The sequence below is a fragment of the Mchenga conophoros genome, linkage group LG19 (genome assembly GCF_057382185.1).
Source record: "Mchenga conophoros isolate Kocher_MC1m ecotype Shallow Benthic linkage group LG19, M_conophoros_male_GT1.1, whole genome shotgun sequence".
In the NCBI taxonomy this organism is placed as follows: Eukaryota; Metazoa; Chordata; class Actinopteri; order Cichliformes; family Cichlidae; genus Mchenga; species Mchenga conophoros.
In genome coordinates, this window is record NC_140544.1 from 26,333,786 (window position 1) to 26,347,769 (window position 13,984).

The window sequence follows — 13,984 nt, forward strand, 5'->3', positions numbered from 1 at the left end:
TTTGGTGAAAACTAAAGAAAGCATATCAGCATGGTGGTGGAGGCGTAATGATTTGGGCTCGCTTTGCAGCCACTGGACCTGAGGAGCTTACAGTCAATGAGTCGACCAGTATTCTAGAGTCAAACAAGAAGCCATCTTTGTCAGATGACATACAAGCCATGCAACAATGATCCCAAGCATACCAGCACCAGAATGGCTGAAAAAGAAAAGAAGCAAGGTGTTGCAATGGCCCAGTCAAAGATTGAAAGATTGAAAGGCTGCAGTGGCACCTTAAGAGAACTGTCCTTAAATAAAAGCCTGCAGACCTTAAAGAGCGGAAGCAGTATTAATATATCAGTCCCTAACAATGAAGTGAGAGACTGATAAAGTTGCACAGAAAACTGTTATTTCAACTTATTGGTGCTAAAAGCGGTTCTGCAACTAAATGTGATAATTAAGCCGGTTAAGGATTTGTTATAAAAATTTAGAACGGTCCCCTACTGTGAACCACCAGATGGTGGTAGAATAAATTACCTAAAATAATATGCCTTGAAGTCTGCAATCAATTTCCCAACACACATCTTTATTAAGTAAATAAACATACAGCAAAAAATATAGAACCATGCATCAGACAGACAAACGTGACATTTAAACAACAGGCCTGTTATTCCTGGAACAGGGCTGGAGGTAAGACAGGACAGAACCACTTCAGCCTCGTCATTCAAGGTCAAAACATTCTATAAATATAACAACAACTTAAACTAGATAAAAAATATTCATATTGTAACAACTGTGTATGAAGTATCTCCTTTTCTACGTTGCGCCCACAACAAAAATACCATTTATATTCTCATTTCCTCTGCACAGTGGTTAAATGTAATTTCAAACCTTTTTCACTGCTAAGACCTAAACAGTCTACCAAATAAGAGTAAAAAAAATGTCAGTGACCTGTATGGTACAGTTTTAGCTTCACAAATATGACAATGTCAGAATATTTCAAACAGCCTTAAGCCGGTTCTCAGATGTGCGGGAGTGAGAGACGCATAGCTTTCGAAAATAAAATCTGTCAGTGATGATTTGAGGGCAAAGTTGAGCTTCCGTAAATTACCTTCTCTCTAGCGCTGTTCCTCTCGGCTCTGCAGAGCTACACAGACAGTAAGAAATCCTGGCGTGCATAGATGTTGGAACATTGTCATTATGTACTCTTCTATACTGGAATAGCAAATGGTAGTATGATTGTTGGGCAGCAGGACAATCTCTCTGCAGTTGTTCATTTAACATAAGGCAGTATTTTATAATAAGGTCTTTGACACTTTCTATGTCTGTATATACACAAGCTTTGTCCATTTCACAGTGTTTACTGACCATGCTGGTTGAAAACAACACACTGACTGTACATGTTTGTGTTTAGTCACTCTTTACTACCTTTTCAGTGCACTTACCCATCCACCTTTTCTTGTGCATACGTTTCAGAACTTCCACCAAGGCCTGGACAATTTTCCAATTAACTCTCCCCTTAAAGTAGTAGAACCAACAGTGTCGTTTTGCTTTTGTGTATATAGTACCAAAAGTGTTAAAAGTTGGCACATCAGTAGAAATTTTTCAGAATTTCATGTCAGCAAAATCCAGTGATGATCAACATCGAAAAACGTGACTTAATCTGTCTCCTAAAACCTGTGTATGTATATATATTATCTGACAGGAAGAGCATACGCTGTAACAGTAGTGCATACATACAGTGACAATACAGCAGATATACAGTATGTACACAGTTGTTAGATGCTGTAAAGGAGACCTTTCTGTCCACTGGACAGGATTAAGGCAATTTCACAAGTGTCTTGGTTTTTACGGTAACCGCTGTGCAGTATGACTGCTGATGTCATCTTATTTTTGTACAAATATATGAAAAATTTCCAGTTGGGTAAAATGAATGACTTATACCTGCTGCTTTGTTTGAGTTATAGTACTGTGCAAAAGACATGAGCCACCCTTCTACTGACACCATTTCTGATTAGGCGTCAGTTTCCGGTGGATGGGTCAACGTAAAGCCCAGATGCATCTCCCAGGTCCCATGTAAGGTCTTTGGATTTTTTTTTTTGAAGTTGGTTCAATTGCTGTCAATGGGAATCATCTTGTTGATGCCAAAATACTATTTTTTTTAATCTGTCAGACTGTGTTATCGTTAGCATTTTTCATAGACTTACCTGAAAAAATGGGAACAAATGATCTGTTTTTTGCAACAGGCCTCTAGTAACAGAGTGCCTGAAAATATAATTTAAAATTGGTTCTGTGCTAAGTTGTCTGTTATGTGTCGACACAACACTGCTTCATCCCTTTTGTGAGATGCTTTTTTATTATCATTGAATGATTCGGTGAGGTAAAATAACTGGACTGAAAATGAATGAAAAAAGCAACTAAATGTCCAAAGAAAAACTTTGGAAGACCTTCAGAAAACCTAGAAAACTATTACTCAAAACAACATTTAAAAAAAAATAACAAGAAAGAGACAAAACATAAAAAAAAGGTGGCTGGAGACTTTTGCACAATACTGTATGTCTGTGTAATAGGTTTTACTGAATGGGTACCTGGTTATATTTGTGTATTTCCTCTCATAATAATTATATTATTTAAAAATATATTTGTATATTTTATAGCTGACAAATGTAGGCAATTTAGGGTTCTTATTAAGAAGTGTGGGATTACTCTATTAGCTATATAAATCTTGCTATGAAGTATCATATGGCCTTGAAATAAATATATATTATTTAAATCTCTTATTTAGCCAGTTGGAGAATATTTCCTTCTGGTAAGGGTTGCCTACAGATAATGTCTCTTTGAAAAACAGTTTAGCTGGAAATGTTTTTTCCACCTTATTCATATGCATTACACAACATGCATTTGTGTAAGTGAAAGTAAATTGTTTTAACAGTTTGCAGTCAGCGCAGCCTGCCTAAACCTAATGGATAACCTCTCGCAAACATGCAGAATTAAGTCACCTCATTAAACACACTTCATTTTCAGCACTTGTATATATTAGAGCAAGAATTAATGATCTTTTGCTGGTTTTACTAACAGTACTTAAAAAAAGAGTGAATAGCACAGTATCTTTGTGTTGTAGAGAGAATGTGGTTTTATCCTGGTGCCTCTAAATATCGCCATCACTTAAACAAAAACATACTGACTAGCATGTCTCAGGTCGATAAATACACTGACGTACAATAGAGAAAAAGGTTGCAGACTGCGTGAAACGTGCCGTGGCTAAGATACATAAAACAACATCGGAACACCCCATCACACCAAGTATGTGTTTGCTGCAGGGAGAGATACAGAACAGTACAGAAAGTTAGGACTCGTTATCATCGTCATCATCATGCATAAAATAAAAATCGCTTTCTCCACTCAGTTCAGCAGCGTACCGTATAGCTGTGCCTTGGTCAAACTGTCCTTTCTCGTCAGTCCTGTACTGCCAAACTTTTGGTATCTTGCAGAAGTCTTCTTTGGGAGCGCGGGGCCGATGCTGAGAGCAGAGCTGGAGCTCGGGCGGGGCCGGACGCTCGGCCTGGGGGTGGGGTAGTGTTGAAGACTTGAGGCTTCAAGTGAGCTTTGGTGTAAGGAATCAGCCGAACTGTCTGCGCTCAGATTCACGTAGTCCTTCTTTGCGCTGCTTGCCGCTGTCGCTCCCCCGCTGCTCTCCTTGTCTTTAGAGCTCCCTGAGAGGAACAAACTGCTCTCAGAGTCCTGACTGTCATCCTTGGCTCTATACAGCACAGAAGTTTTCTCCTGCTTGCGATGCTCTTTTGGCTTGGGACTGCGGCTGGGAGAGGAGGAACTCATGGGAAAGCACTGCTCCAGCACCCGACTGTGGAAGACGTCGTCTCCTTCTTGGAAGCTGCTGTAGAGAGACCCTTTGACTTTACTGGAGGGGCCCATGGCAAAGTGGCGTTCAGAGAAACTGTATGGAGAAGCCCGCCCTGTAATGTTGCGATAAGAAGATGAGAAGGTGTTGATGTCTTCCACGCTGAGCTGTCTCCAGCGGCTGCTCAGGTCATCCTCGGAGACCTGGACATCACCCTGGCTGTCAAGGGTTCCTCCATGAGCCTGGCCCAGTCCAATTGTAGACCCCATGCTGTGAGAGGAGGCCAGACGAGGAGTGCTGGAGTGGAATGGTTCACTGAAACATGACGCTGTCCTTGTGTAGGCTGGTGAGGGGCCCTTCTGGGGGCTCCTTTGGGTTGCCATGTGCTGGATGCTGTGGGACTTGGGGAAGCTTGATCTGTCTTTATCATAGGAGGAAATACTTTTGTGCTCATAGTCTCCACTACTACCTTCTCGCCAGTCCATGTAGAGACCCTGGTGGGAAGAAGATAAGGTGCTGCTGCCAGTGCGCCCACATCCTCCACTAACTCCTCCCTTTTCATCTGATGCAAGACTAAAACTGGAGTAGGAACTGGACACTGGGAGACTCCCAGTGCCGAACTCATCGTGGTGACGGAAGGAGGATGGGGGTTCATGGTGGGAAAAACTTCCAGAGTGGAAAGCATCTTCATCGGGGTTGCTGTCAACAGAGTTCTGAGCGTGAAGCTGAAGCAGGCCAGTGCCATGAAGGTCGACACTTTGTCTGCGCTCGGTGTCCTGCCATCGTTCAGGACAGTAGAGCACCGTGTCGCTGCAGTACAGGTCAGATGTCTTATAAGAAAGGCGCCGGTTCAGATGATCAGTGCTTCCTGTTCCTGTCAGAAAGTCTCCATCCTGTGCCTGCGGGCTGGGTGAACGCGTTACAGGGCAACTGCTTCCAGGCTCTGGCTTTTCCAGGACCTTGGCAATTATGGCTGTGGGCACAGCGTCTGGATAATTTGAGTGACACATTGCCATGGTGACGCCACTACTCTGATTATGTTTTTCCATGAGGGAACTGATGCGTTCCTGGAAATCCAGTGGCAGCTGAGGCATGGAAGAGAAATACAAAGAGAGACAAAAGAAGCTGGATAAAGACAGGAAACTACAACCCAAAACAGCAAAACAAATGTTTTTGAAAAGTTGTGACAGTTGCTGAGCTTGTATTCAGCAAAGCTCTTTAAAAATGAATAAGTTCTTCAAGAGCCTTTTTAGCTGAATACTGAATGTATTTTTAAATGCCATTTCTTACTTTTCTGTAGGTCTAGGTGCAAAAATTCTCCTTTGATTTAGACCAGTATATGTGTCTCAGGGGGGAAATGTTTACATTCTCATTCATCCATGCATGGTAGTATTGAGGGCAACTGGTCGTTTTTTTAGGTTTCTGAAGACTTTTGCCTCTCATCCAAGAGGCTTCTTCAGTTCTATTACAACTAGTGGAGGATCCAAGGTATTTAACCACTAGCAGGGGCTGTACCCTTGGAAGTGGCCCTAAGGGTTGGTGACCAACTATTAGTCATAAAAGTCATCACATGAAATAAGGTGTGAAGAAATGCTTATGAAGTAAAACCTGGTACTCTCCACCAGCCATTTGATAAATGAAACCTCTTAAATGAGAGGTGAATGTCTTCATGAACCTAAAGAAGTCGAGTTGGAGGTAGATGCCCTGTCTGACCTGAATTCCTCTCCTGATAACACAAAGAAACTGTGCTACCTTTAATAACTTTCTAAACAACCTTTATTTAGTTATGTGTTACAGAGTCTACAACTTAATTATACAGACATAAGTATTTCTTCTTTCCTTCCTGCTTTCTTCCATCTGTTTCTCAGCCTGTCATCTTTCTCCTTTTCTTGCTGTGTCTCTCTCTCTCACACACACAGACAGACACATAATCTCTTTGATTGGCTCCAGTTTGAGAAAAATGTTCCTGTCAATTACAGACTGGCTCTTTGTGCCTATTAAAGCTGGTCAGGGTCAGCAGGAACTGTTCCCGACACACTGAGCTCTCTTTCTACTCATCCCTTTCTTTATCCTTTCATCTTTCTCCTCTTGCACCACTGCCTTCTCAACCAAAAGACTCTCATTCCCCCCATCTCTCTTTTTTTTCTTTTAGTGTGTCTTTTTATTTCTCTTTCTACCATCAAACAACATTGGTTCCACAGGGAAGGGCTTAGATTCAAATTAAACCAGTTCTCTGGGTCTCCAGCTGAGTATTGGAAAAAAATAGATAAAATTCTGACTTAGCTTTGTTAAGAAATAGAAGCTCGCCTCGGCATAAAATAACCTGCATCTTTTAAGTCGGGGCTATTTTTAGCAGCTGTTGACTCTCCCAGAGGGAATAGAGATGGAAAGTAGGTGAGGCTGTGGGGGGAGAGTGCAAGATAATATACAGTGTGTGCTCCAAGTAAGTCAGCTCAGCATTAGTTGCTATCTGAGGCAGATCTTAATTAACAGTCACATAGTTGTGCAGTGTTAAGCAACGTGACAGCGAACACATCTGCAGGTCTTCTTTTATTACAATAAGTGGATTAATAGCATATCGTGGAGCTGGTTACTTAAAAGACTAGAAATTCACCCCTTGTTCCTAAACTCCATATTTCCTGCTTCACAATGGAGATAAAACATTTCAAATTAAATGTTAGTTTTACTAGCAATAAGACACACTCCATAGCTTCTTTAGTTAATCTTGGTAAATCTGTTACATATCTAAACTGGGGGAAATAGTTAAACTTAGCACCAAAAAAAGTACATTTGTGTTTGGTCAATTATTTCTTTGTTGTAACAATGTTTCTTGGCAATAAATCTCACACTGTTGGAAATCCTGTTTATTTTTCCTTAAATGGTGCCGAGAAAAATGTGAGAAAAATGCAGACTTAAGTATACGGGCTTGTCTGGCCAACAGCTTATTCTACTATTGACTCTTTTTTTGAGCTTCTGGTACCCCAGGCGCTGACAATCAGGTGCCTGATTAGTGTCACCTGTGAACTACAACGGTCAGCTGTTTTCAGATTAGGAGTGAGTCCTAGTACCACCACCAAATTGAAGGTCAGGGTCCATATAACAGGGAGTGTCAGAGACCAGCTGCAAAGTGGGCGTCCCACAGCATTGTGTGACGACGCTGGTAATGAGTATGAGAAGGTTTTCCAAGCTGTTGTGTATGTGTGTGGTTCTTCCACAAGCTACTGAGGCCCCTATTTATTAAATTAATAAATTGTTAAATTGTCAGACCTCCAATCCAATAAGTGACGCCAAACAAAAGTCAGTAGCAGACTGACACTTTGTTAATGATTTGAAGCAGTCAGGATTTTCACTATTTTAAGTACACGCCTGTAAGGTCCGCCTGCTCAGGAAACACATGCACAGACCTTTCCTAAGTTTGTCAGTGTACATTTAAATTATTTTAAATGTGTTCTTTAGTGGATATTCTGTCTTTCTCTATTAGAATGAAAAATAAAATAAAATAAAACAATTTTATTATTTATTTTGTTTATATTTAGCAGTGGAGCAGGTAATTGGACAGTAGTTCTTTAGTTTCATTGGGCAAACTAAGCCCTTAGGTCTCTTATTTCTAGAAGAATCTCTTGGCTGACAAAGTCCCCCAAAGCAGAATTTTTACTGTTTCCAGTCAGCTTAGATCAAAACATGTCTAAATGTTACTCTAAATATGCACAGCAGCTATAGTGCTTCAAAACTGAGGCCAATACTACATGCTCCAGTCACAAACATATTCCCCAGCTGATGCCATTTAGAAGAGTGCAAATGAAAGAGAAGGCAATGTTTGTGGATTGAAGTGTAGCACTAATTACCCTCACTAATGCAGTACAGTATTGCCTGTGTTAATGCATGCAATACTAATGTACTTCTGTGAAAGATTCCTAGATGATTCATGTTTTCTATAGAAAAACATACTTGGCATGCATATTTAAGTTTAACAGCCATATCTGAATCAGTTTCTGGCAGCTATATGCAATTAGTGTTATTGCATTGTGGCTACAGTGCTGCTGTTCAGCAAAGATTAGATGAGCTCCCTATTAGCCAGTGGACTCAATTTCCTGCCCTAAAGTCCTAAATGTGTTTGTTTAAAGAAAAGCATAAAACATCCCCTTTTCAGAGTTTTAACAAGCTGAATTCATTATTGCTCTATTTCATTTATATCAATGGGTTTTTAGTGATGCAAGTAGTCTGTAGGTAGTGCTTCACTTAATTATGAGCCCAGGTCTACAGATTTTTTTCCCTTTCTTTTGTGCCTCAGGCACCTCAAGCCAGCCTTTCATTCATTTATTATGCACAGCTAAGATGCACACAGATGGTACTTCAGACAGCAGACCTTCATCAGTCTGAGAGGAGAGGCCATGAGCGCTGTGGCTCCTTCTTATTGTGAAAACCACTCAAGAAGGCTTTTAATGGTACACCAACACAATATCATAAACTTTGCTTCATTAGAAGAAAAATACATTTAATTTCCTCTTTATTAGTACAAGTAAATGAAACCATCTCAAGCTTACTCGTGGCTGATGTAGTTATGTCCATTAGCCTCAGAGCTGTATGTTGGATTTAAGCTGATGAGTTAAGGTTTCACACAATGCTTGGAAATGTTTTAATGCTTTAAACTAACATTATGTATTATTAGATGTTGGCAATAATATTTGTGAAAGAAAGGAGCTAATGCTGTTTGAAAGTAAATTTTGGTGGAGAAATCCCGACATGGCAGGAGTTACCAAAGTGTGTCCATAGTGTTAAGTAGAATACACTAAAGCAGCATCCGCAGTACGTTTCAAATGCTCGACTAGTGTGTCCTTGTATACTGAATTCAGATGTAGCACTTTCTAAAAGACTTTATTCAAGCAAAGCATTTTGTACAACATGCTGCTTGAATGAAAAATGAAAACTTAAACCGCATTAAATAATAAATAGTAAAGACCCAACTATGTTATTTTATTAATACACTTTATAAAGTTCTCAGATGTAAACACTGCAATTTCCTGCCGCTCGTCTAGACTAACCTTGTTTGGAGTGTAATTTAAATAAACAACCCATATGGAAAAGAAATAGTAAAAACTTATATGTGATTACTCATGAAAGTGGCCACTTTCTCATTACTTTCATACATTGTTTTAGTAAGTATCCAAAACATACAAGTTTCATTATATAATTTTTCAAGGGATCTTATATCTGTTTTCACTCTTATATGCTTTTCATACAAGTTTCACACAAGACAGATACAAACTTTATAAGATTTATATACATCTTTTCCATATGGGAAAACATCTTTGCTTAAATGGTCGGCGTCGAATTTTAAAGCTGAACTTTTTTTTTTTTTTTTTACTGCCGCACAAACCTAAACCTGCACTGATGTAGCTGCAGCAGGCAGTGCTGGTGAGCTCACCTCAGACATCTTATGTGCTCTGTAGTGAGACTTGGAGCACTGCAGCAGCTGGGCTGCCAGATTGCAGTCTTTCCTGTACAGGTCCTGAAAAAAAAGCAAAAAGATTATTCCCATTCACTTAAAACACACACACACACACACACACACACACACACACACACACACACACACACACACACACACACACACACAGGGTTTTCTTTGGCATCTTGATAACTAAAGCATGCTGTGAGTGAGGAGTGTTATGAGTTTAAACCATCCCTGAGTAAAACCTTTAATACGTTAGATTACAGCCTTCTAATTGTGCTGTATAATTATGGGAGATGTCTGAGGGGGGAATCAGGAGAGTGTGCAACAATACAGCTGAACATAAAAATATATGTTACCAAGAAGCATATATATATGCATCTTGGTTACATAATTTCACTGGGTAGTTTGCAGAATCTTTACAATACCAGCAAACTTTTCTTTAGACATATCTGCCCTGTGCAGACTGTGCTAATTTTATTAGAGTTGTCTGAAACAGCACATTAACTTATCTGCACCTTCCAGCCAAGGAAGCAAGTACAGCATTATTCATCTCTTTACCCATGCTTTCTTTCTGAAAAGAATGGTTATTAAATTTTTGCTCAAATTTCAGAGCACCGTGAGGGTGGTCTACTGGCACAACAGATGCCTGGTTTCATTGTTTTCTTCGTTTACTGTGCATGCATGTGTTAGTGTGGGCGGTTAACTGGTTTTAGAAGGTTTTCTTTTCGTCTCCCTCCTCTGTTAAACCTGTCCACTTATAAAGGTCAGTTCATGCTGCACTGTAGCTTTCCTGTTTCTCTTTAATAGCACAACCCTGACATTTTCCCCCCATAACATCAAAGCCCTCTCTTTGACAGTCTCAACTCCCCCACCAGTTAACAGTGGCTGCTTTTTGAATCTTTTTTTCCCCTGTTTTGGTGAAAAGAGACATTTGAAGTCCCTGTAGTTTTTCGGGACAGTTCAAATAGACCTTTGAGACCTTTGGTGATGTCTTAGTTAATATGAACTGTGTGGTGTGTCTCTCCTGGGAGTGCCAGCTGACAGCTTTGTTGCTCCAGCTGGTTGTGAGGCAGACTTTGTGATGTCTTATGATCAGTTCTTTATGTACACTATATTAATAATCTCTGAATGTGTGAATTGAGTAGATTCTTTCCTTCAAGTTGTTGTGAAATTAGAGCCATTTACTTTCACAGTCATTATCTTTGTAGGTAATTTATTACATTTGAACAGTCTTTGGGGATCATCAACATCTTGATGCCCTCTTTTGCCTGTCAATGTGTAGGATATGTAACAACTTCTACAGTACTGTGCAAAAGTCTTGAGCCCCGCCTTATTTCTTTATGCTTTGCTTCTTAATAGACACACCTTTTTGTAATGTTTAAAGTGGTCCTGAAGTGTACTTCTCCAGGTTTCCTGAAGGTCTTTCAATTTTAGAAGAATATTTTTTGTTTTTTTAAGTCACTTGACACTGACCTATGAAGCATTCAAGCATAAAATACCCTAAGACAAGCCTAAGGCCTCAGTTCCTAATTTATAATTCAAGGGACAAACCAGCATTGTTTGCACATAACAGACAACTTAGTGTATTTGGACACTTTACTAGCAGCCTATTGCAAAAATACATAATTTGTTTCTATTTCTGTAGTTGGCTCTTTCAAAAATGCCAAGAGATAACACAGCTTGACACATAAATGATATTTTTACACCAACCACCAACCAAAAACCCTATCCACTGCAGATGAACAGGATCATGTCCTTAAATACCATGTATTTACCATGCTCGTGTATGTACCATGTACTATGTTAAAGCCTGTTAGAATTGTGAAAACTCAAGTTTTTGCCTTATACTGTATTTCCATGTATGTTTGTACATTTTTTAATAAACTGCTGGACCTGTTTTCCATTTTCCTTGCAAAATATCAAGACATGAGGGGTAATTCAGGACAATTGCAAACTGCTGTAGATTAAACGGCTTCATCAGTTAAGTGTAAAGCAAACACACAATTCATTTGTAGTGTGTTTTGTGGCAGTGGGTCTCAGGCACTGTGACCCACTGACACAACTGTGAGGTTTTATTTTATTTCTTTGTGTTTTGAGCAGAAAATTTGACAGTTGATCTCCAGAGGAAATGTCTGCCTCACGGCTGGCACTGCTGGGACAAATTCTGAAACCTACTCAAAATGAACCTCGTCTCTAATCACCTCCGCTGGATGTTGGAGGGGAGGATTGTAAGAGGGCTCTATAGCTCAGAAGTGCTAAAAATTTGCCATAGAGCGGTAAGAGAAAATCTAACTCATCCTAGAGCCCCTCCACAAGAAAAAAACAGTAAAATCACTTCAAAGAAAAGCGAGGCACCAAATTTCCACATGCCGTTGAGCTCAGGTCTATGCAGCTGTGGATTCAACCTCTGCCAGCCCCGAGGATGCCCATTGATTTCAGTTCTATCACTATAAAACATCCAGTGGCTTAGAGTTAATTCCTCTATCTGCTGTGACACCTTGAAGCACAAATATTGAGGATGTTGCAGAAATACAGTGAGTGTGACTTCCAGTTTGACATGAGGAAGTGCTCTCCTCAGAAAGAGTTGATTTTTATCTTCCAAAACCAACTGTTGTTTTGGTGCTAACAAGGCACCAAGTAAGTAAGGAATGAAGGCAGCTGCCCCAGGGCATCAAGTCTCTGTGCCCTGGATTTCCTGGGCTACTGTGCCTGCAGGAAAAATATAATCTGGGCAAGCAATCATACCAAAAAGTTCAGAAACTGTCCAAATAACCTAGCTTCAGGTATATTCCCAGTGCTGACAAGAGGTGTTATGGGGAACTTACATTATATAGATGGAGTAGCTTTAAGTACTCACATTGTCCTCTCTGAGTTTATTAATGGTGATCTTCGCCTCCATGAGATGATTGTTGAGAACAATGATTTCCCGGCTGAGGGCTCTCTTTTCCTCCTCGTGGTGCTGTGACTAGAGTGTAAGAGAAAGAATGGACAAGTTAAAAGAGAAACTGGAGAAAAACAGAAGGAAAAAACCCCAAGGATGACAGAGTGGATGATAAGATGAGGGGCAGGAAGTGAGGGTTAGAGAAAAGAGATAACGAAAGAGATGAGAGAACCAAAGTTGGAGGAGCAACAGAGGTAAAACAAGATTATAAAGGAGCACAAGAAAAATGAAAGGGGGAAAGTCATAAGTCACTATCAGCGTGAAGCTGGGGCTAGCACCAGGACTTAATTAAAAGAAGATTACACTTGCCAGAGCTCATATCATATCAATTACTCTGGGAGTAAGAGAAAGAAGCATGGAGGGGAAGCGAGCGAAAGATGAGAAAAATAAAGTGGGTGCAAGAAAGACAAATGAAACACTCCATTTCCAGTGATTACTGTCAAAGAAGTGCAAAATGACCTGTAGTGACATTTGAACCACACTAACAGCCGAGTTTAATGATGGCTTCTATGTCTCTCTCTCTCTCTCTCTCTCTTTGTGTCTGTCCAGTCAGCTCAGCAGCTGTTGGCCACTTAATCCACCAGCTTGCCACAGATATCACCCCTAATGATTTTGGTGGCCTGATCGCTCATCTAATATAATCGAAATTCCTTTATTTGCACGTCTAAACTGTAAAAATAGGAAATAATTCATTCTTGCTAAATTGGCGTGTGACAATCATTATTCTCAGCCAACAGGCCAGTCGTAACAACGCCATGATCTTTTATAAAGATTATGACCTGTGTGAGAGTATCGTGGGATCAGGTTCTTTAGCTCCACAAACTAAATGCATCTCATAACAAACAATGATTCTGGCATGCAGTTAAGACTTCAGCCTCCAGGGGGCAGTATAGGGTTCTTTTGGCTTAGAAATTATGTTTTGTTTTTCTTATTCACATGTGTCACACTGGCATACACACATACACAAAGTTGTAACTGTGAAACCTGTCACACAGCACCAGCTGTCAAATGATACACTCACTTGGCCTCCCACCCTTTTTTCCCTCCCTCCTTCTAATCTCCCAATGGTGGTGATTGTTTTGAAATACAGAGGTGCAGCGCCAATCTAATAGGTGGCAATTAATGTCAGTTTAAGCAATAGAGCAGCATTGATATTCAAATCCAATTCTGTTACGGTCTCATTAATCAGCTGTCGAGACAAGCGCCTCCCCGCTGTTCTTTCTCCAGCTCATTACTCCTGCCTCCAGCTCGTTCTCACTATGTGGATGACCACATTAGGTACATTTTTAAGCTCAGATATTTAATTTGTCGCTTTCCTTTCTTTGTTAAAGTGATGTTGTGTTGGCTCAGAGACAATCTCCAGCTCAGATGTTAATATGACTGGTGTTGTGGTTTTACACATGGCTGCTTTTTATTTTTTATTTTAAGAGTGACTCTGGACTTTAAAAACTGCACAATCGGCCTCATTTTGCAATACGTGACTTTTTAATGCGACTTTTTTTTTGCTGTTTTCCAGCTGTGCAACAAGCTGCAAGCAACTTTAGTAATCAGCTGGAGTTGTGTGTGTGCACCCCCAGTGAAAGCTCTGGCATTTACTAAGTTTGGTTTAGACTCCACCAGCTACTAGTGCCTGACTCCATCTGTGCTCCCTGTAATGTTGCGCTTTGGGCATGTAGAATAGAAGGTGTTTATCAGAAGGCCTTTTCATTGAATTCAGCTGCCTAATGCATTTGTAAATTATGACGACTAGAGC

The 13,984-nt window shown here is 40.2% G+C and overlaps 1 protein-coding gene across 2 annotated transcripts in view; it reads right to left on the minus strand.

The window, feature by feature from the left end:
- Nucleotides 1-187: 187 nt before the first annotated feature.
- The window catches only part of begain (brain-enriched guanylate kinase-associated), a 59,138-nt gene continuing 45,341 nt past the window's right edge, over nt 188-13,984 (minus strand). For both annotated transcript variants that reach the window (XM_085258370.1, XM_085258371.1), the window contains exons 5-7: nt 12,148-12,255; nt 9,261-9,344; nt 188-4,920 (exon numbers count right to left, since the gene is read on the minus strand). In XM_085258370.1, coding sequence (XP_085114496.1) covers nt 3,379-4,920; nt 9,261-9,344; nt 12,148-12,255 — 1,734 coding nt within the window. In that variant the 3' untranslated portion in view covers nt 188-3,378. The remainder of the gene's footprint in view (nt 4,921-9,260; nt 9,345-12,147; nt 12,256-13,984) is intronic.